This window comes from Talpa occidentalis, unplaced genomic scaffold (genome assembly GCF_014898055.3).
Source record: "Talpa occidentalis isolate TD23 unplaced genomic scaffold, MPIMG_talOcc4v2.1 talOcc4.9, whole genome shotgun sequence".
NCBI classification, from domain to species: Eukaryota; Metazoa; Chordata; class Mammalia; order Eulipotyphla; family Talpidae; genus Talpa; species Talpa occidentalis.
Genome location: NW_023605305.1, coordinates 37,508,812 through 37,531,968, shown reverse-complemented (window position 1 = coordinate 37,531,968; position 23,157 = coordinate 37,508,812). Strand labels below are relative to the sequence as shown.

At 44.0% G+C, this 23,157-nt stretch overlaps 1 protein-coding gene across 2 annotated transcripts in view; it reads right to left on the bottom strand.

Moving 5' to 3' along the window:
• SLIT3 (slit guidance ligand 3) overlaps positions 1-23,157 on the bottom strand; it is a 610,824-nt gene that overhangs the window by 503,886 nt on the left and 83,781 nt on the right. For both annotated transcript variants that reach the window (XM_054691197.1, XM_054691196.1), the window contains exon 4: positions 1,829-1,900. In XM_054691197.1, coding sequence (XP_054547172.1) covers positions 1,829-1,900 — 72 coding nt within the window. The remainder of the gene's footprint in view (positions 1-1,828; positions 1,901-23,157) is intronic.

The following is a 23,157-nucleotide window of genomic DNA, read 5'->3' as shown; positions in this document are numbered from 1 at the left end:
TGTCAAAGGATTCCCATGTCCAGTTGTATCTCAGTGACTTGTTTTTACTGACTGAAATCCCTCCCCCCTCACCTTCTGGTCCCACTGACATCAAGCCAGCTCTGCATAAAATGGGCGTCACCTGGTCACTGCTGGGAAGCAGCCTTGGGCAACCCAGCTCACCCCATGACTATACTAGTCACTGCCAACAGGACTGTAGGTTCAAAATCACAGAACCAGACACCAAGGTCCTGCAGAAGGGGAACACTCAGGCCCCTCTGCCCCAACCTTTCTAGCAGCCCAGTCCACTGGCACCTTCAATTTGCCAAGAAGGACAGGCTGAGATTCCAGAGGAAGGACAGACACATAGTCTGTGTTATTTAATTAAGAGCAGAATCGAAAGGCACAATGTGGTACTGGGTGGAAAGGCAGCTACTAGATGAACATCTAAGAAAAGAACTATACAGGGAAGGGGAAGCTCTAAGCCAGGGTGGTGTCTGTGTCCACTGGGTATTGCTCACCCAGCTTGACTAGACATTCAAATTGCCAAATTGCACTTCTTCCCAGCAAGGCAGGTTCAGAGCGGAAGGGTAGAAAGGGGAGAATATATTCTCCTACCTTTAGCAAAGTCAGCCAGGTGACCTAGCAATAGGAGACCCTGGCTAAGCACAGGTTTGTCTTAGAGAAGACAAGCGAGGCCACTGTAGCCAACCTTTGTCTACCCTTGTTCCAAAAAAGTGCCGCAAAGTGTTACATATATAGTCTCTCTGTGCGTACAGATGTATATATAGAGTTAGACAGATAGATACAGATATAGATTTCTAGTTCAAAACTCATTCTTAAGTGCACACACAGACATGTGTTTCCTATTTTCTTATCCCAGAGCCTACATGCATTGTTTGAGTGTATAAGTAGGTATTAAACACAGTCATTGGAAATAAGCATGGTGGCCATGGCTTTGGAGCCTCCCCAGCAATGATAAGGGTCTTCCTAGCTGGGCTGTAAATCTCCCGCATGACTGCTAAGCCGTCCCACACTGTGTCGCTCCATTCAGAAAGCCAAGCCTTGGGCAACCCAGCTCACCCCATGAACTATACTAGTCACTGCCAACAGGACTGTAGGTTCAAAATCACAGAGCTGTTACTGTTAATGATTAGCACTTGCCTAACACCCACAATACGTGAATCACAACCTTTATTCCAATGTGCATCTCTGACTCCTGAGCTTCCAAACTCTCACACTGAATAAATGCAAAGAGGCATCTCCAACTCTCTCCCTCACTGTCACATCCCAGACCATTCCAGAAGAGAAAGTGAAATTCAAGGTGTTAATTCCTTTCCCCACAAAAATAACAAGCCTCTAGACCAGTGTTCCCCATGCCAGCAACGTTGAAAAGCAGAGAAAGGGCAGGAGCTCCTTAAACCAGCAGGGTGTTGAGGCTGAAACCTCCAGTCCAATGCCCTCTGAACGAACCACTGGCAGTCTCCAAGAATAGACTCACCTCAAATACCATACTCAGAGCTTTTCCCTGAGTCAAAATTAATGAAAGTTTTCTCCTTCTTTGCAAAGGAGCCATTGGCTAGCCATCTGCATGAATAGCCAGCCCTCTCTGCTGGGATGTCCCAGCCCTCTGTTGTCTGGGACATCACTGACCTCCCAAGGAAGGGAGTAGGTATGGTAGGGAGGGTGGGGGCATGCCTTGTGGGTGCCCTGCTCCCATCTCCATGAGCACTGCCTAACCACCAAGCTCAACAAGGCTCCAGGCTCTCTGTACCCCTGGAACCACATTCTCCACATCACCAAGGTCAGGTAAGATACCAGGCAGAAAACACAATCCAACTCTACTCACAGTCTGGTGAGCTTCGGTGTACTCTGGAAAAGCAATTCTGGAAGGACTTGGAGCTTATTCTTGTTCAGGCGCCTGAAGATGAAAAGGAGAATGAAAGGCTGTCAAAGGGAGGTTAAATTGGATCCAATATATTCACAGACAAGTCTTCCATCCATCAATTAATAGGCATTACCAGTTTCTCTAGACCTTTCAACATGGGCTACTCAGCATACATTGGGGGCAGAAGGCAAAGGTCAGCCATAGCAAGAACACAGCATGCATGCTGCCCTGGCGCTGTCACCAGCTAGGACAGATATCACTAATTGGTCACAATTTTCTTTCTCATGCAGCTCTGGCAAGACTTTTGAAATTTTCTTACTGTGGACTCCAGGTAGCTATGAACAAGTGAGGGAATTGGCATGTGAAATAGGCTCCCCAAAAGAAGCACAGTGCCATGGAGAATATTCCAGATCCTAAATGGTGGTGGTGGTGGCTGGGAGGAAAGATAGCAGTTTTTATAGAAACAGAAATCATAGGTTAAGGGGCCAAATGCAATCTTTGCCACTCTAGTTTTTCCAATTGGAGCAGGCCTGCAAGGTGTCTTTTGTGGTTTTTTGACCTTTGTGAGTTCCTTCCTCCATTCAAAATAATAATAATAAATTTTACATCTGTTGGGATAAAAGAAATTAGTATATATTGCAACATTTACTTAAAATGAAAGTTCTTTTTTTTCCTTTTAATTTTAAAAGAAATAAAAATACGTTCATGGGCCTCCAAGGACATGTGGGTGGTAGACACTGTCTGCTCTGCCTAATGGATTAGCAGGCCCTGGGTCAGGACCAAGGTCTGGGTATAGCTGGAGGTAAAACTTGGTTCAGCAGGGATGCTCCACACTGAATGGTGACCACAGAGCCAATCAGATGCCCTTCTGAGAACGGTTAGAGCTGACACACACAGGAAAGAAGGGTACTGGGCTTCCAAGGGACACAGAGACATGAAGGCTGTTCCCTGGATGGGTGATGCCAAGGAGACCCTGTTCCATGATCTCTGCCCTGGTGTCTAGGTGCAGTCCGATCAGTGAATGCTCAAACCAATGTCCCCAAATCTTCTGTCCTAGAATCTCCAGAATCTTATTTCTCAGAATCCCTTGTACCAAAAGAAAGTTTGTAGACTGGCCAAACTTTTCTACTTAGAGTGGACTTTGTATGTCTGGTTCTATGGGAAAATTGTATTATCCCACCTTAGAGCAAAGTAAAATGAAGAAAAGATGTGAATTTCTTTCCAGCTCCTGGCCTCAAAGCCCAGGCACTCCCCTCTACACTAAGCTGACATGTTTCTCTGATGAGATTTTTTTATTTTCCCCCTTTCATCCCAAAGTCGATGGACAAAAATGTCAGAGGGATGGGGGACTGGAATGAGGTCAAAAAGGGCAAAGCATATGAGAGTGGAGCATTTAAGGCTTCCTGTCAGCAGTGTGCTGATGGATTCCCAAAGCCTGTGGGTAGGTGTGGCACAGGGAGGCTATAGGTGAGACTCCTGGCCAGAGAAAAGGCCAGAAAGTTCACAGGATAGGCTCAAATTTCCTGTTCCAATGTAGATTCCCACAAGTATTCCTTTTTGCTTTTTAAAAAAAAAAATAACGAAAAAAATACACAAAGCATAAACTTGACCATCTTAAGCATCGTGAAATATACAGATAGCAGGGTTAAGTATATCCATGTTGTTGGGCAACAGATCCCCAGAACTTTCTCATCTTGTAAAACTAAGACACTCTGCCTGTGAAACACCCATTCCCTAAATGGCCTCGCCCTAGTCCTTAGCGGCCACCATCCCATTATCTGTTTCCATGAACTTGACCAGTGCTCTCTGGTCCCAACACCCTCCAGGGAAAAGAGAGGGGAAGCCCAGGAAACAGGAGTAGGGGGCATCTAGTTCCTCACTTAGCGCAGTTTCCATATAGTCAGGGAAGCCCTGGTCCTAGAGGTGAAGTGGTATGACTTTGGGGTTGGTCAGGGAGGCATTCTGATCTGGCTGTCTCATGCTCTCACTGAAAGCTTGGGGAAGTTATCTAACCTTGCAGCCACAGTCTTCCATTGGCAAAATAACCTTATTCATTGGGTTATGGTAAGTCTGGACGATACACTGTGTGCATAAATGTCTAGCAGTGCAATAAAAGCATGGCAATAACAATAATGGTGCTGTGGAGTCCTCAGTGCATGCCAGGTGCTATGCTTCAGTGAGGCAGGCCTTATAATTATTTCCCACCCACAAAGATAAGGACACCAGTACCTGGAGAGGTTGAACACATTCCCTGAGACCACCACAGTGTTAGGAAGTGACAGAAGCAGGATTTAAGCCAAGGCTTCTGACTCCAAAGTTAGACTATTATGTTAATAGAAGAATTTCAATTGATCTCCTCCCTCACTCCCTTTCTTTTATTCTCTACTTCCTTTGTGCAGAGTTGCTACCTCCTCCACCCGAACCCAGACAACTATCTATCCTGATACATTTCCCTCCCTGAATGGACTCTCTTGGAGGTCCCTAAGGCCAGAATTGCGTCTCTATGTGGGTCTGTCTGGAACCACCCAGTATTGTCACAGCTGCACAAAGCCTGGCAAGAGTTACTTTTAGACAACCAATATTCTATTCCAGTCTAGGCACAAATCCTAGAATCTGACCCAGCACTGCCTGCAGTCGGTAGGGTGTTTAGCCTGCTAAAAGTCTTAAGCCAGAGTTGAAGCTAAAAATAAAATCAGTTTGGCTCTAAGGCTCCAGGAAGGGAAGGGATGCTTTTCAGTTCTTTGCCGGTATTTGTGGCTGGACAAAAATAAAACACAACCAAATTTAGTAGATTGTGCTCTGCCTGCTGCTTCCTAAATCCTGAATGAGGATTCCAGGGCAACTGGGCTGGGATCTTCTCCCAAAAGCCTTACGGGCTTTCCGCTTCAGCTTGGGCGGGCCGCATGCTGGTTCTCAGTCACGAGTTCGATACTGCATTCCATTCCAAGATTTATGCATGTTTAGTTGACTGAGTTGGCCTGAAAGATCTTCCTCAAAGAGCTGGTGAAGGATCCAAAATGCAGAGGTGCACTTCTGTGGCTGCTTCAGAGCTGCTCCTGAGCAGGAAAATGAACTGTATGAAATGAGGGACAGGTAAGCAATGGGCTGCAGACTGGCCAGGACGTCCTCCATCATTCACACTGTCTGCTGCTCTGTTACCCTGGGTCCAGAGGTGGAAATATCCTGTCAGAGTTCAAGTTGGAGATAAATCTGTAATAACTAGGTGGAGAGCAAGATGGAATCCATGGGCAAATTCACCTGAGGAGGTCACCAAATAGTACAGGTTCCAGGTCATTGATGGAATGAAGTTTACCTGGGTGGCCTCTCTAAGATCAAGACTACTTTTTGGCTTTCCTTCTAGAACAATTGGGAATGTCAAGGTCAAAAACTCATTGGTTGCTAGTTGAAAGGTCACATTGCCTTTTAGTCTGAACAGTGAAGCTCTACAAGAGATACTTTTTTATAGCTCTGTTTTAGGGTGCTGTGGCCTTCCAGGAGGACCTGGGTATAAGATCTAATTAGACTTTTTTGTCGCTTTGTCAAATTTATCCATTCATCTATTCATTTCAACATCTATTCACCCACTTTCTATTCAACCATTCATTTTCCATTCATCAGCCATCATTGATATATCATTTCATCCGCCCCTCCACTCATCATCTATTCATCTACCCATCTACCTGTGCATCCATCCATCCATCCATTCATTTATCCTTCTATCTAACCATCTTCCATCTATGCATACATCTCTCATGTCATTTTTCAATATGAATATACAAGGATGAATAAATGCTGTCCATTGCTTTAAGAATGTCAGATTCTAGTGGAGGAGATAGACATGAAAACAAAAAGTTGCCCTGTGATCTTGTAAGCAAAGGTATTGTGGGAGTACTGAGGAGGGGCAGCAAACCCAGACCTAGATAAAGAGGTTTTCCAAATGAAGTGCTTTGCAGTTTAGTTTTGAAGCATGAGTATAACTCTTCAAGAAATGGGAACAAAGAATTATGAACTTGGTCATGAGACCAGGGACATTTGGGGAACAGGCTTGCATTGCTGGAACATGCAGATGACTTAGAAACACAGAGCTGGGCAGAGCTCATGTCCTGAGGGCATCTGGGATTTGGGCTTAGTTGTTTACTGAGAGTAATAGAGAGCCATAGAAAGGGATTATAATCTGGTTTAGAAGAGGGTGAAATAGGAAGCAAGGAGACCAGTTAAGAGGAATCTTGAGTAATTAATGTGGCTCTGTGAGGACCTGTCTATGGAGGAGAGTGGTATTATCATGTAGGAGATAGACATGAGATATTATCAATAGGGGTTTGTGACTGAACAAATATGAGGGTTGAGACAGTTACAGGAGTGGAAGTGCTAAAAGTGGCCCCCAGAATTCTCACTAGACTGACTTATCAGTCAAGTTACTAATCACTACTTAATGGAATAGAGAAGGAAGGGCACCATGCAGAAAGTGGTATGTTTCCATGCAGGATTTCTATACCAGTCTCTCATGTGGTATAGAAATATCATGTTTTGAGAACTAATAGCAGTAGCTGGTATTAACACTAAAACCATTAGTTGGACACTGTACTAAACAATTTACAAGCATTATGTCACTTCATTGACAGAGACACTTTGAGTCTAGTACTCTTAGTAGCCTTATAATAAGAAGATAGAGGCCTAAGACGGTGAAGGCACTTGCCCAAAGTCGTGATGGCGATTGATTTGAACCCATACATTTGATACCAACCTGTATTCCTGAGTACTATGGCTAATGATGCTATGTAGTTTTAGGTCTTCATTGTAGACTACCCTGAATTATTTTCTAGTGTGAGGATCTTATTTTCCCTTTAGGTTCTGAAGGTCTCTGAGAGTGGGAAACACATCTAACACCTCTTTGGTGTCCCAATTCAGTTGACACAGCTTTAGGCACAGCTTTAGTCTTTCAAGAAGAGTCTGTGAAATTTCATGAATAAATCTTAAGCAGGAATGGCAAACCTGGGGAATCTGCAGAATCAATAGCCTTACTGGGGTAGGTGAGGGGAGCCATCCTGTTCAAAGGTGAACAGGACTCCCAGAAGGCCTACTTGTGTCTAGCTGCATCCTCCAGAAACATCTTGAATTCCAGACTCACCTGCCTCACTACAGGCAAGGAAAGAAGATAGTAGGGCTCAGTTTCCTGGGAAGAGAGGCTTTTGGGGCATAAGGGCATCGTGGCAGGCTGTGTCAGGGCTCAAGCACAGCAAGTCCTTTCCTTTTCCCTGGAGATGTGGAGTATCCAGCTGCCCAGCTAAGGCCAGAGGTAGGGAGAAAGTTAACAGATGCTAAAGGTCACCAGGACTGACTGCAGGTTTTAGTAATGAAATCAACTGGGTCCCTTCCCCTAGGCAGCCTGGATGCCTGCCAGGTCAACTGGTGCTTTCAGAAATACCAATATGTCTAAAAGTACCAACAACTGCTTTGTTATTCAGACAGAAGCTCCTACGGAAGGATGTAACCAGTGGGTCCATGGAGAGATGTAGAGGCAGCCTGAAGCTTCCTTCCAGCTGAACCTCCAAACAGAAGCCACAGAGTTAATGGCATGCTCCAGCAAGGTCAGATATGAAGTGCAGAGGCCTCAACTCCCAGCTTAACGGTGGCACCACCACCCATGAGGATGCACAGGTGACACAGGGGAATGCTGTGGGCAGAGTCAAAAGGGCAGAGAGCCCTGATTTGGGGCTGTTTCCAAGATTCGTTCCTTAAAGTCATAGATGGCCTCGTGTTTTCCTAGCTTCCTCACCTGTTGAGTAAATCAAATTCAGGCATTTTTTTCCTACTATGCAAATATTCGTGATATCAATTGGATGTAACCTGATCAGGTCAGTGAGGAACGTGACCTTGATGGTTGTTGGTTTATATCACTGCCATGATCAGAATGGTATCCACATGTGCAGGAAGAAAGCCTGCTTACCTATCACCCACAGCCACCTTAGTGGAGTGATTGACTTTCTTTGCATTGGTGCTTCCTTTTATTAAAATCATGTCTATTTTCTTGGTAGCAGTCTTACTGAGATGAAATGGGGCCTCCTTTTAATAGCACTTGTGGACCAAATTACAATTTATTTTGATGAGTCAGAAGCAAGTTGACCTGAGATTTTGTCTTCCAGGGGATTCAGTGTTTGTTCAATGACATTTAAGCTGACTTAAGCTGATTTCAAAAAATCTGTTATTTTTTTGTGAGTAACTTCAAAATGTCCTATTAGCAATTAACAATCTTTGTTTTTGACATTTCTGTAGAAGTAACTTTGTTGTCATAATCTAAAATTCTTTGTCTTTTTTTTAGGTAGGTTGTTGCTCATTTAGTTGTTTGTTGCTCATTTAGTTGTTTGAGTGCTTTTTAAAAAAGTAACTAAAAGTTGATTTAGGAAGACAATTACTTAATAGCAAACCATCTACTTCAGGAGATAGTTGAATGGTTTAACATTTGCAAAGGGCTCTGCATAGTCCTTACAGGCTCAATAAATGCTAGCTGCCACAGCCTCTGTTTTTACCATTATCATCTTCCCCAGACATCTTATGAAGTTCAGAAATACAGATTTTTTTTTCTCCTCATAGATGACTGTATTGGTCAGCAAGTCTATTAGCAATAACAAATTAACTCTAAAATCTCACTGGGAGACCACAGCAAAGAGGAATCCCGTATGCACATGAGAATACTACTCAGTTTGTAAGGTGCTATACTGAACATGTGTAGGGTGGTGGGAGGAGATCAGGAGGAAGGAGTCACATGAGCTCTTTACTTCTTTGACTTGTAGTAACTCACTCACTTCTGCCCTCAGCCTATTGGCTGAGATTGGTCACATGGCACAAACCTAACTGCAAAGGAAGCTGGGAAATCTACAGGGACACCTGCATATTTACATAATCAACTTGTCTTAGCATCCAAGCAACACAAATGATCTCTTTATTCTTGTTTCTTCCTTCCTTCCTTTTTTTTTCTCAGTCAGCACAGGGTACAAGTGGGGTGCTAAGTTCTGGGTAAGATGATTTATATGCTTCACCTAATTTTCTTTAAGTGCCTCTTGGAGTAGATATTGTTATTGTCATTGTTTTCCCTAAGGAGAATGAAGCACAGAGAACTTATGTAATTTGCCCAAAGTCGGACAGCTGATGAATAAGGGTTGGGTAAAGCTCTCTGACACCAAATCCTGAGCTTAGAAGCCCTCCACCAATTTGCTTCTTTAATATTTTTGTTGCTTGATTTATCAGGATACTTCCCACTAACCCCAGGAAGGAGTATTTTCCTATTCTATAGCTCAAGAAACTCAGTCACAGCAGACTAGGAAACTTACTCTTGGCTTTACTATCTAAGACCTATTTAATGATCTTGCCTCTTTGGTTTCAGATGAAGGCTTTGAGGGTGCCTGAAATCACTGGCCCCAGGGCAGAAAGGGAATACTGAACCATCTATTAAGAGCATTATTCTAATCTCCTCTCAGACCTAATGGGCCAAGTGCCTGCAGAACATTCCAAAGGGTATTCTCAGACCTGCCTGCCCTTGGGAGTGACCTTGTATCAAGATAAATGCACAGTTCTAGAGAGTTTTGGGGCTTATACATCACCTCACCTTTCTGGGATCCAGCTCAGGATTCCAACAAGAAAACAAGCACAAAGACCCCCAAACAGCCTTTTGAACTTTTCTGCACCTCACATTGGACCAATTTTCCTCCAATTACATGGTTGTTAGGAGGAAAGCAAAGCACATCAGTGGCCTGAGCCTGCTTGTCTCTGACCTCTGTCCCAGCTGCTTCCAGATGTCCAAATATCCATGCCTCCAGAGGACCTTGTTTCTGGAGAAGTGGGGGTTGGTGGACAAAGACTGGCAGAAGCACTTTTTAATGCAGCTTCTGCAGAATACAAGTGGCTCTGCAGAGCATGAGCCAAAGGGTACTGAGTGTCCTCTTGGTCCAAGGTGGCACACCCATAATGTCGGAATCATTTTTGCCCTCAATGATGCAGGGAACTGCTTTATCCAGGACTAAAGTCACGAGTAGGGGTATCTGGGAATCCCTCAGCAGATTGTATGTGGAGCTACACTAAAATACTAAAGATTCAGACTCCAAGAAAACATGTTTAGGGTGACAGAAAACAGACAGCAATTCCTGCATGTGAACGTGATGCATGCACACACAATACAACAGACACTGTAGGCATAGCACACATGCAATTTAAGTCACATGTGTCCCTCAGCTGACCAGATCCATTCCAGACACCCACACCACTTGGCAGTACTCAAATCTCAGATCCCCACCAACATCTCTTTATCCAACATTTTATAATGGGACCAAAAGGGCAGGGAGTTCCAAGATTCGATAATAATACCTTGAGAATACCCGGTGTTGCCTCTTCCCCTGACTCTGAGCTTTTGCACATGCTCCTCCCCTTTCCAAGAATTCTCTTGACCCCATTATACCTTGATACCTGCAGCTGCAGAGGCGTTAAACTGGAAGCATATTGAAGGTAGAGTAGACAGGATTTGCTGATGGATTAGAGGTGAGGTGTGAGAGAGAGGGAGGGGAATCAGGGCTGATACTGAGGAGTTGGACTGTGTATCTGAAACTTTAAAACTGCTGTCAGTTGGGATGGGGATGGGGAAAAAGCAGGGTTCAAGGGGGATAGGCAGATTTTGACATGTCACATTTGATATGCCTATCAATATCCAAGTGTAGACACCCGTAGACAGTTGGGTAGGCAATTATGAATGACTTCAGAGATAAGACCAAGACAGGGATGCAGATGCTATTTAAAACATGATATGGCCACCAAGGGAGATGAAGATAAAGAAGAAAAGAGAATTGCAGACTGAGTCCATCCCCTGTGACACCAGAGAGAGGAAGAAAGAGTTGCTTCTGTGGTAAAAGGAGAAGCAAGAATAGAGTTATAGAAGCCAAGTGAAGAGAAAGGACCCCAATGAGAGAGCAAGGAAGGGACTGATTTGCACATAGGAAGCTTACTGGTGACCTGGAGACAGCAACCTGGTACAGAGGCAGGCACGGACAATGAACTGAAGTGGTTCAAGAAAGAGTAGAAAAAGGGCCTCACAATCTTTCTTAACACCCTGCCAGCTCCCACCCAGATTGCTGTGACCCAAGATCCATGTCAGGAAGGGTGTCAGAGCTGCCAGAGGACTCCTGACCTCCTGCAGGGGCCCTGTCCAGACCAGCAGAAGCCTCATGACCTTCCACAAGATGCCTCCAGCACCTGCCCAGATTGACAGGCCTCTCAACTTTCTGTGAGACACTGTCAGTGCCTGCCCAGACTGGTGACACCCCGGACCCACATTGGGGAAGGTGCCAAAGTGACCTGAGGGAAAAAGAGACAAGCCTCTAGCAAGAATCACAAAGAAAATAAGGTAGAAATCTCAAATAAGAATAAAAAATGAGGGCCTCCCTGGTGGTGCAGCGGTTTGAGCACAGCACAATGGAGCTGTCTGCAGCCCCCACAGTGTGGGTTCAATTCCCAGCCTGCCAGGGAGATACCCACATGGTGCAGCAGACCTCTCCTGTCTCACCCACTGCTCCCCTCAGCAGTGTATTTCAGTCAGTCTGCCTGTTCTGTTCCCCGCTCTGTCTCTGGTGAATTCTCTCACCCTCCCGCACCTCTGACCTGTACTCCTGCTCTTGTATAAATTTTTTTTTTAAAAAAGAATAAAAAATGGAAGAGAAATCACAACAGATGCTGCAGAAATTCAGAGTATAAATAGAGACTACTATGAATATCTATATGCAAACAAATTCAATAACCTAGGAGAGATGGGCAAATTCTTAGAATTATACAATCATCTGTGGCTGAAAAATCAGTCACAAGCAGGAAATTGAAACAGTAATCAAAACTCTCCCAAAAACACGAGTCCAGGACTAGATGGTTTTGCAAGTGAATTCTACCAAATCTTCAAAGATTTATTAATACCTATCTTGCTCAAGCTCTTCCAAAAAATTGAAAAAAAAAAGTATACTTCCAAATACTTTTTATGAGGCCAACAATTATCCTAACACCAAAACCAAGTAAAGACAACACAAATGAAAAAAAAATACAGAACAATCTCACTAATGATGCACATGCTTAAACCCTTAATAGAGCCTCTCTGGTGGTGCAAGGGGTTAAGCTTCAACACTATGAAACAATCTGTAGCTACTGCAGCATGAGTTCTATCCCCAGCCAGGGAGGTGACCCACATGGCGCAGCTGACCTCTCCTTTCTCACCCTCTGCTCCCCTCAGCAGTGTATTTCAGTCAGTCTGCCTGTTCTGCTCCCCTCCTCTGTCTCTGGTGAATCCTCTCACCCCCTGCACCTCTGGCCTGTACCCCAGTTCTTGTATGCATAAATAAATAAATATTTAAAAAAAAACCCTTAATAAAATCCTAGTAAACTAAATCCAGCAATGCATTAAAAAGATCATACAGCATGATAAAGTGGGATTCATACCAGGAACACAAGGATGGTTTAACATCCAAAAATCAATCAACATAATTCACCACATCAACAATAAAAAAAAAGATAAAAACCACATGATCATATCAACATGTGGTTATCTCAGATGCTGAGAAAGCATTTGATAAGGTCCAACATACATGTATGATGAAAACCATCAAGAAACTGAGGATAAACATAACACAACTTAACACAATAAAAGCCATAGCAAAATATCATTTTCAATGGTGAAAAATTGAAAACTTTTCCACTAAGATACAAGACAAGGATGTCCATTCTCACCACTGCTATTAAATATATTATTGAAAGTTCTAGCTAGAGCAATCAGACAAAAGAAAGACATAAAATGAATCCAAACTGGAAAAACAGTAGTGACATTATTTGCAGATGACATGACAATAAACATAGTGAACCCTCAATATTCCACAGAAAAACTAATTCAAACAATCAGTTTTGCAAAGTGGCATGGTATAAAATCAACACACAAAAACCAGTTGCCTTCCTATTTACAAACAATGAGATAGAAGAGGAGAAATTAAAAAAGTGACCCCATTTACTATTACACCAAAAAAAAAAAAATACTTAGTAGTGAACTAACAAAGGAGGTAAAGATCTATACTAAGAAAACTGTAAGCATCATTGAAAGAAATACAAGACACAAAGAAATGGAAAGATATTCCCTTTCATGAACATTGCCAAAATAACCACCTTACCCAAAAAAAATACAGATTCAGTGCAATCTGCAATAAAAATATCAATGGCATTTTTCAAAGAACTGGAGTAAATACTACCGAAATTCACATGGAATTGCAAAAGATCCCAAATAGCACAATCAATTTTGACAATGATGAAAGAAAATGGAGGTATCACATTTCCAGACCTCAAGTTATATTATAAAGCTATAATAATTAAAACAGCCTGGTATACTGGAATGAAAACAGACACAGAGGCCAATGGAATAGAATTGAGAGCCCAGAAATAAATCCACATATGCACAAGCAGCTAATTGATGACAAAGAACCAAAAACATACACTGAAAAAGGGTAGTCTCTCCAATAAATGGTACTGGGAAAACTGGACAACTGTATGCAAAAGATTGAAACTAGACCATGATCTCACACCTTACACCAAAATCAACTCAAAATGGATCAAGGACTTGGATGCAAAACATGAAACCATAAAACACATAAGAAAACATAGGCAAAACATTTCATGACATAAATGTACCTTTAAGGACTTGTCCCCAACAGCATATGTGCCTTTAAGGGTCTGTCCCCAACAGCAAGGAAAATGAAAGAGTATATAAACAGCCAGGACTACATCAAACTAAAAACTTCTGCACAGCAAAGAAAACCATAATGGAAATGAAAAGGCACCCTACTGATTGGGAGAAAATATTTGCAAGCCATACATCTGGCAAAGGACTGATATCAAATATATACAAAGAACTCATAAAACTCTAAAAAAACAACTAAAATAAATGGGCAAAATAACTGAACAGACACTTCTCCAAGGAGGACAATCAAATTGCCAACAGGCACATGCAGAAATGTTCACAATCACTATTATTAGAGAAATGCAAATCAAGATCACAATGAGATACCATCTCACACCTGTGAGAAAGACCCATATTGAAAAGAACAGAAACAATTGCTGGTGAGGATATGGAGAAAAAAGAACCTTCCTACACTGCTGGTGAGAATGCAAACTGTTCCAGTCCTGTGGAAAGCAATATAGAGGTGACTCAAAACATTAAACAGGGATCTGCCATTCCACTCAGCAATTCAACTCCTATATAGCTACCCTCCCCCTAAAGATGGGTGGATCAAGAAGATATGGTGTACATACACAATGGGCTTACTCATTGATCAAAACAGATCAAAAAGATCAAAAAAGATAAACTCATACCATTTGTAGCAATATGGATGGAGCTTGAAGGGATATGTCAGAAGGAGAAATATAAATACTGGATGGTGTCACTAATATGTAGAATATAAAGTAACTAATAGTCAGATAAGGACAAGTTTATAAACTATGCTTGATAGCTAACTACAAAACCTAAGCAACAAGGGGAACAAGGCTGGGGGTGGAGGAGGTGTAAGGACAAAGAGGGAAGGAAGCACAATGGTTTATTGGTGAGTTGGTGGTGGGTACACTATCATGGTAATACCTGATGGGGCATCCCAGTATTATCTCAATCGAAAAAAAAAAAAGGCAAATAAAAAGAGTAGAAGCAGAATAAAAGGAGAAGCAATGGTTTGGAGAGGGTCTACCATAGACGGTTGTGAGCTAGAAGGGAGATGGAGTTAAGAATAATTTTATTGTTTTGACTTGTTTAAAGATTAGGGAAATTGCCAACACCCTTATATGCTGATGAAAGAAAACAGGTGAAATTGATGATAAAGGAGGTGAGGGGAGAAATTTTAGGGTGAGCCTCATGAATAAGCAACAGGGGACATACCCATGCCCATGCGCAGTGGTGGTGATGGCCTTTGCCAGGGTCAGAGACAGGTGACCTGTGGCCACAGCAGGGAAGGCAGAAAAGGTTGTGGCCAGCATAAGACAGAGGTGGAGATGAGTCCATGCAGTCTTTCCTGATTACTATTTCCTAAATAAGAAGGAAAGCTAAATCCTCAGCAGAGACTGAGGAGGGGGGAATGAGGTGTTTGATGACTGCAGAGAGAAGGTGAGAAATAGTTGTCTAGAAAGACTGAGGGTTGGCAGGCAGCAGCAAGTCCCCTCGAGGTCAGCAATCTGAGTTGAAAGCGAGATTCATCCACTTAAGCATGTGTTTATTCTCCAGGCACATCTGAGTTGTAAACAACCCAAGATTGAACTTCACCAAAGTTAGGGTTTATCCAGGTAACTGTGATGCAGGAAGTCAGGGGCAAGAGAGTTGAGAGACTATGCTTAGAATAATCATAAAATGGGTCATGAAAACTATGTTGGTCAAGGAAGTTGCTCTGGTCTAAAAATCTGTGTTCTCCCCTAAATCCAAATGCTGAATTCCTAACCTCCAGGGTAATTAAAAGTTGGGATCTTTGCAACTTGATTAGGGCCTGAAGGCAGTCTTTGGGAAGAGAATTAGTACCTTTATAAAAGAAGTTCTAGAGAAATACCTTGTCACTTCCACTAATAAAGAATATAGCAAAAAGTTGGCTGTCTGCAAACTGGAAAAGAGCCCTCAAAGAACATGACCCTGCTGGTACCCTGAACACGGACTTCCAGCCTCCAGAACTGTGAGGAAAAAAATCTCTGTTGTTTATGAGCCCCCCAGTCCATGGCATTTTCTTATACTGTCCCAAACAGACTATAGCAGAAGCCACCAGGCGGGCAAGGGACAGTGACAAGATGACAGAGTTGGTGAATTACAGGACCCTACAGGGTCCAAGAACTCATGAACAGGGACTAAGGCTGGGGCTTAAAGAATCTAAATTCTGGTTCTAGCTCTGTCACCAAGAGCTGTGTGACTTCTCAAACATAGCACCTCTCTGAACCTTGGTTTTCTATATAAACAGAATCAGGGGCTGGATGAGATAATACTAAAATTCCTAATCTTCTTTTTCTGAGCACTGGATTGGATACTTGGATTCTGACTCCAACTGTAAATGAGCTGTGTATCCTAGGATGTAACCTCTCTACTATTTTTGGCTTCTTCATGTAAAAATGGCGATAATGATATCTACTAAATATCCATTCAAATATGAAGTACCATGAGAAGAGGGGTTTTTGTCTGTTTTGTTCACTCCAAGTCAGAGCTTAGAACAGTTTCTAGCAACTAGTAGATGCTCAGTTAATACAGGCTAGTTGGTCAGTTGGGTGAATGAATGAATGAGTAAGTGAATACTTACTTCAGCTAGCCCACAGAATTATTAAGGAACAAACAAGATGAATGAATTCTGCCACCACAAAGGTGCAGACTGTGGACTGAACATATTTGCCACAGAGCTTGAAAGTGCTTGAGCATATGCAGTATGAGACCCCCACCAACTGAGTGGGAGAGGGGTGTAAGGGGGGCAGTAGGCACAGATTCAAAACTGAGTGAAACCAGAGAGCGGGTAAGGGTTCCAACAACATTTCAGTATGAGGTTTCCATATGAGCAAAATGAGGGGTGCTAAACGGAAAAGGCAGAAGGCCCCCAAATGCTAACTCTCTTGCCTGTGCTCCTAGGATGTATAGGGGAAAGTATATTGGGGGCAGGGCAGGAAGGTGGAGAATTCCTTAAAAGTCCGTGAAAGCACATTCCATCAAGATATTAAGTATGCCTCGAGCAGCCCAAGCTTAATGTTGATCCACTTCTACCAAAAATTAAGAGAAAAGTACTTTAGGCACCTATGCAGATTATTTCCCCCGTAAGGTCCCTTAAATAGTATAGCAAAGCTGGTTCTGAACAGAATGGTTGAGTGCAACCCACCACAGATTTTTCCCGTGTTCTCTCTGCATTATGCCAGGCCCTTCACCTGAGTCTCCAAACCCTGGCACCCAGAGGTGGAAAGTGACAGATGCAAATTGTAGAAGAAACACTCTAGCTGGTAGATGTCACAGAGGGCAGGTTCCACTCAGCACAAACTTTCTGCAAGTGTACTGTTTAAAGTGATCCTAATTGAACCCATTGGCCATTTCTTTTGTTCTGAGAAAGTGTAAAGAAAATAAAAAGGGGGAAGGGGGGCAGGCCTCACAGCAAAAGATTCAAATATTCCTAGCTTGTGAATGCCACATTTCCCTTTCATTTCTGTCCTAAACACTCACACTCGGCAGGACTGGTAATGACAGCACGCTTCTCTGTGTGTTTATCTAGCTATCTAGATATCTGTCTATGTAGCTAGCAACAAAAATGATCTTTTAAGCTTTCTCAGGCATGAGCCAAGGAATGTAGAGTAATTATCTGTGACCAATTCTCATCTATACCTAATTAGAATTTTACTTTCTCATAGCATTTCCTTCCTGGTCCAAGATTTTTTTCTTTCCCTAGAAAAAGGAAGATACCTGGCTGTATTTAGAACTTCAGGGTGGAAAGGGAACCGGGTGAAAGGGGAAAGAGGGCACTTTTCAAATTGCTTTATTGCTTTGATCTGATTGAATCTTCTTTGGTTAATTCCTTTTTGGGGGGAAAGCTTTACCAGTATGGGAAGGGTTTCTTGACCCTCTGGCTATTGAATTTGAACTTAAATCTGCAGAATAGTTTAAGAGCCCCCTGCTCACCTCTCTCACTCCCACTTCGGGTGAGCAGTTCTCCATCCCAACCAAGGCTTTGAGATCCCATCCAAACTTGTCGGCATCTCAAACTGAATCCCAGATGTTCACTTAGTGAGAAATAAATGAATGGCCCAAGCTGTGGATTGAACCAGTGATCCTCACAAATAGATTCCAGGTGTATTGGCATCTGGATCCCTATCTCTCATTTTCTCTATTTTAAACACACACACACACACACACACACTCACTCACACCCACACACACCGCCCCCCCCCCCATGTTGAGTGGACTAGTTGCCTAACTTAAATTCTATCTTTCAATCATGCACAAAGCTGAAGAACTCCAAACACAGCCTTCTTTGCCTTCAATAATCAAAATTACTATGCAGTTAGTGTTCAAAATCTGCTTACACCTGAAAGGGCTTAGAAGAGCTAAACTATCTTAATTGGCATCAATTTTCATGGTCAACTTTAGCCAGCTCCAGCACTCATCTTACTGCAATTTTAGCAAGCACCTGTTTTCCTACCTAGAGCAGCACAAAGGGAGCAGGCACGAGCTCTGTCCACAAACAACATACAGTCCTATGAAATAAAATGTTCAAACCACCAAATTCATAAATTGATTAAGAAATTCAATGGTTACCAAGAACCTATCCTTTGTTATGTTCTGGGTCACAAAATGCAGCAAGAACTTCTTCTTAAAGAGTTTACATCAGTGTGGTGGGAGAGGAAGATAAATACCCCATGACCATAGGCACATGTGACACGTGCTAAGTGAGAAGGAAACACAGCTTGCTGGGGAAGCAGTCTTTATGGCTTCAGGAAGGAGGTAGCATTTGATTAGCATCTTGAAAGAAAAAAAGGAATAAGGAGGGAACAAAACACAGGGAAAGGACAGAGAGAATACATGGTCAAAAGAACGGTGATGGGATACCACACAGAAACAGCATCTACGTTAATAAGCAGAATGAAGAATCCCTGGGCGGTAGATGGAGAGATGCTAGGCAGGCACAGGTCCTATGAGGCTTGGGCATTTGTGAGTCTAGTCACTAAGATCAACAGTGAGAGGAGCATGGCCTGGAACACTGGGCAATAGGTACAGAGGGGAAGTGAAGCAGAAGGCCAGGGGATACATGGGGAGGCAAGTCTTGAATGTCAGGTGGAGAGAAAGAAGTAGGGGTTTCCAGGCTCAGAGGGCAGTATGAGGCAAATGCTTTTTCAGACACTAAGGGGACATCCCAGCAGTGGAAACAGGTAGAGATAAGAGTGAAGGGCCTCCCTGGTGGCTCAGGGGTTAAATATAGTGCTATCAAACTACTGCCAGCCAGTGCAGCACAAGTTTGATTTCCCTGCCAGCCAGGGAGCTGACTCACATGGCACAGCAGACCTCTCCTGTCCCACCCACTGCTCCCCTTAGCAGTGTATTTCAGTAGATCTGCCTGTTCTGCTCCTCACTCTCTCTGGTGAATCCTCTCACCACCCTGTGGGGTGAAGAAAATGTCAGGCTTTTCTGCCCTCCTGCCATCAGGATAGATGATGGATCCTTGCGGTCCTGAATGCATGCCTGATGGCAGGCACCAGGAGTAGGGTGTGGGCACAGGTAGGTGGGATTCACCTGGACTGAGACTGTGCTCTTAAGGGCGATGTCACGGGGACACCAGCAGAAGCCCAAGAGAAGCCAAGAGAGAAGCAAAGAAGCAGAAGCAGAGAATGCCAGAGAGCCCAGAGAGAGTGCAGATTTGCTGGGGGCTGGGAGGACTGCCAGCCTCCCGGCCCCCCAGCACCCCTGCCTGCCATGTACCTGGTAATCCCAATAAAAGCCTGCAAAACCACTGAGGACTCTGACTCCTCCTTTACCCGGTCTGCATGGGATCAGAAAACCTGCACTGTGCCCATGTCCTGCCACTACAATTGGCGTAGTCGGCAGGATGATCCATGCAGACGGGTATGGAGCCCTCCAAAGACCTGGAGGGACTAAGGAGTTGTAACAGACTGTTTGCCTGTGATGATGCTGGAGGCATCATGGCGGCACAGGAGATAGACAAGGTCCGGGAGCTATAGGATGAGACCTGGCGTGAAGGAGATGCCCGTGAGGACCAGCCAACGTCCCCTGAGAGAACCAGCCAATGACCCCCAAGGCAGCAAGAATCGTCAAGGAAGAGAGGACTGCAATTCGGAGCTCGCCAGTGCTGATGGAAAGGCCTAATGGACTTGGACTGATGAACTTGGACTGACAATCCCACCAGAAGGTGGAGGACCTTGGCAGGTTATGTTTTTTTGGGAATCTGGGGGTGGCCAGTGGGCCTTGATGCCAAAAGTAGCCTGTGTATGCCCAGCAGCTAGGCGGAGGAGAAAAGCCAACTGAGAAGGCAAAAGCTGGTACTGATGATAAGTTTGGGAAGCCCTGAGTGGTTGCTAAGCACTAAGTAAGCTGAGGCAGGACAGTGAATCTCGTAAAATTACCTGTGGGTGATGCCCTGCTCATTCTTGAGTGAGGCTGAGGAACCTGTCCTTGGGGGACAGGTGGGGAACGTGGCTTGGGGTGGAGCCCAAGCCGAATGTAGAGTTTGGATCCCTGACCCATGTGCTTGTGCAGTGGGTTGGCCTCAGTGCAGGGGTCTGCGTGTCGCATTGGTGGCCATGAAAGCCAAGTGTTGGAGTGACCGTAGACAGAAACCCTGAGGGTTGGGCGATTACCCCCAAAGAGTAGAGAATCCCCAATCCAGGAGTGAGTGCATCCTGGGGGTGGATGCTGTGTGTGGCTTGTAGCCGAGATACAGCCAGAGAAGGTCAGGAAGCCTGACGGCTCCTGGTGTGTTACAGTAGATGCCGTGAGTGATTCCCCTCCCTCGTATGAGCAGTGCCTTCGGCAGCAGATTTGGAGGCTCATCTGCTGGTACCAATAATTGTCTTTTGCACTAGGTTGGGGCCCTGCCTGGACTTATTTGTGTTCTGTTGTATTTTGTTGTTATATTGTGATGTATTTGCTTTTGTGGGCCATGGCTGCATTGTTTATGTTTGCTAAGAAAATTGTATATATGAAGACTATATGGCAGAAAACCCTGAGGCAGTGGACTGTGGGGTGAAGAAAATGTCAGGCTTTTCTGCCCTCCCGCCATCAGGATAGATGATGGATCCTTGAGGTCCTGAATGCATGCCTGATGGCAGGCACCTGGAGTAGGGTGTGGGCATAGGTAGATGGGATTCACCTGGGCTGAGACTGTATTTTTAAGGGCGGTGTCACAGGGACGCCAGCAGAGGCCCAAGAGAAGCCAAGAGAGAAGCAAAGAAGCAGAAGCAGAGAATGCCAGAGAGCCCAGAGAGAGTGCAGATTTGCTGGGGGCTGGGAGGACTGCCAGCCTCCCGGCCCCCCAGCACCCCTGCCTGCCATGTACCTGGTAATCCCAATAAAAGCCTGCAAAACCACTGAGGACTGACTCCTCCTTTACCTGGTCTGCATGGGATCAGAAAACCTGCACTGTGCCCATGTCCTGCCACTACACACCCCCACACACCTATGGCTAACACCCCACTTCTTGTATGCATAAATAAATAAATCTTAAAAAGAGTGAAGAGTAGACAGGAGAGTGAAGTTGCAGGGGATTGTGGGAGGCCACTAAATCCCCAAATGCAGTGATCAGACTTCTAGTGACTTCAGAGGGTAAGTGCACAAGCACATTTATTTTATTCAACCTATATTTTTATGTTTTTAGGAAAAAATATATGACTATCTTGGCCACTACAACAAGATGAGTCTAAGGGGCAAAAGTAAGTTAAACTTAAGGCAGTTAAAAGAAAATATTAAATAATGGTACAGGTGTTACGCAGGTTGACAAAAATAATGAAAGAGGGGCAGAAGTTACTGGCATTTGAGGAGCCACATTGCTTAGTTGGTGGTCACTCAAGTGTCTTGAGCAGGATCAACATGAAGAAAGGTGTAAGTCAGGCAGGGTAAAGGGTATGTTAAGAAGAAATAAGAGTTGGTGGGGCAGAACATGAAGAAGATCTCGGTTTGAGGCAGCCTGTGAATGGAAGAAGAGAGCCAGGAATGGATGGAGTAATAGAAAGTTAACAAGTCAAAACTTGGAGACATTGCCTGAGGACAATGGGAATAGAGAGGATGTGCTAGATTGGTATTTGTTTCTAATTCTTCCCTTCTTCTCCACTGTGGAATCATACACCCAAGATTTTGGCCAAGTGTCTTTGCTGTTTCTCCCATTAAAGAATCTATTTCCTTGTCCCACTGATGGCAGACTTAGCCATGGACTTCAATTTGGTCAACAGAAGGTTACTGAGGTGATGTGAGCAGATGCTTTATGTTTTGTGTGACTTGGCTTGGTCTATCTGCCTCTTCTTCCATGTGCCATGAGAAAAATATGCCTTGGGTAGCCACAGCACAAGGAGCATGAGGAGTCACATGGAAGATTCTGAGCCCAATCCAGAGTGTGAATCCAACTCCAGCTGAGTCTTGCTGAGGTCAGCTGCAATCAGTCAAATTCAACCAACCCATGATCCACATGCGAATAAAACAAATATTTATTTTTGTAAACCACTGAAATTCTGAGATTGTTTATACAAAACAAAGTTGGTTAGTTGGCTCAATAAAGATTTTTGAGTGAAGAAGGGAGAAGTGACTAATACAGAGATGGAGAAGTTACATTCAGATTTGCAATATTCTCCTGATTGGACTCCCTGCTTTTGCCCTCACCCCCCACACTCTTTATTTGACTACCAGCTGGAGTGGTCCTTTCAAAATCCTCATTAATCAAGTCATTCCTTTGTGTACAACTCTCTAATGGCTCCTAACTCACACAGAGTGAAAGTCAAGGTCCCTGCAATAGGACTCATCCCTACATTATCTAAACACTTTGCTAGCCCTGTCAAATTCCCCCTTCTTCCATTCTTCCACTTTCTTACTCTGCTGCAGCCACAGTCTCCCTGATACTCCTGGAACAAAGCAGGGGCAGCCTCCCTTGGGTCTTCTTCTTGGTCCCTAGAAACATTTTGTTCAGATATCTAAATATTCCTCTCCAGTCTTAAAGTTGAATACATGAGCAGATGGTACGGGCTGCTCTAAAAAGACAACTTGACATTTCATGGACATTGCATAGGCATGTCCAACATGGTCCCCATCTCACGAAGTGGCCCTCCTCCATGCTTCACTCATTTTCATTAGATAGCCCCCCATGTGTACCCACTCTGATGTGCTATGAACTTTGCCTCTTAGATATGTCTCCAAACCATTCTCTTCTCCTCACTCGACTGCTACTCCCCTAGTTCAGAATACCATGCCTCCTCCTCCATTACTGAACTGGCCTCCTCACTGGCCCTCTTACCTCTAGTCTTGATCTTCACCCTCCCACTCAGCTCTTGAACCCATCCTCCATATTCTAAGTGAAATGATCACCATATAATAGTATAGTGTACATTTCCCCACTTGCTGAAAATCCTTCAACAGCTCCCACTGTCCTCAGAAAATCAAAGCTTCTACTACTTTCAAAATGATGTGCCAGGTGTCTGTCCTCTGTCCCTTCAACTAGGACAAATTTCATTTCATTGAGTCCTGAACATACCCTACACTCTCTCACCTCTGGACATCTGCAACTATTACCTCTATCAGGGGAAGC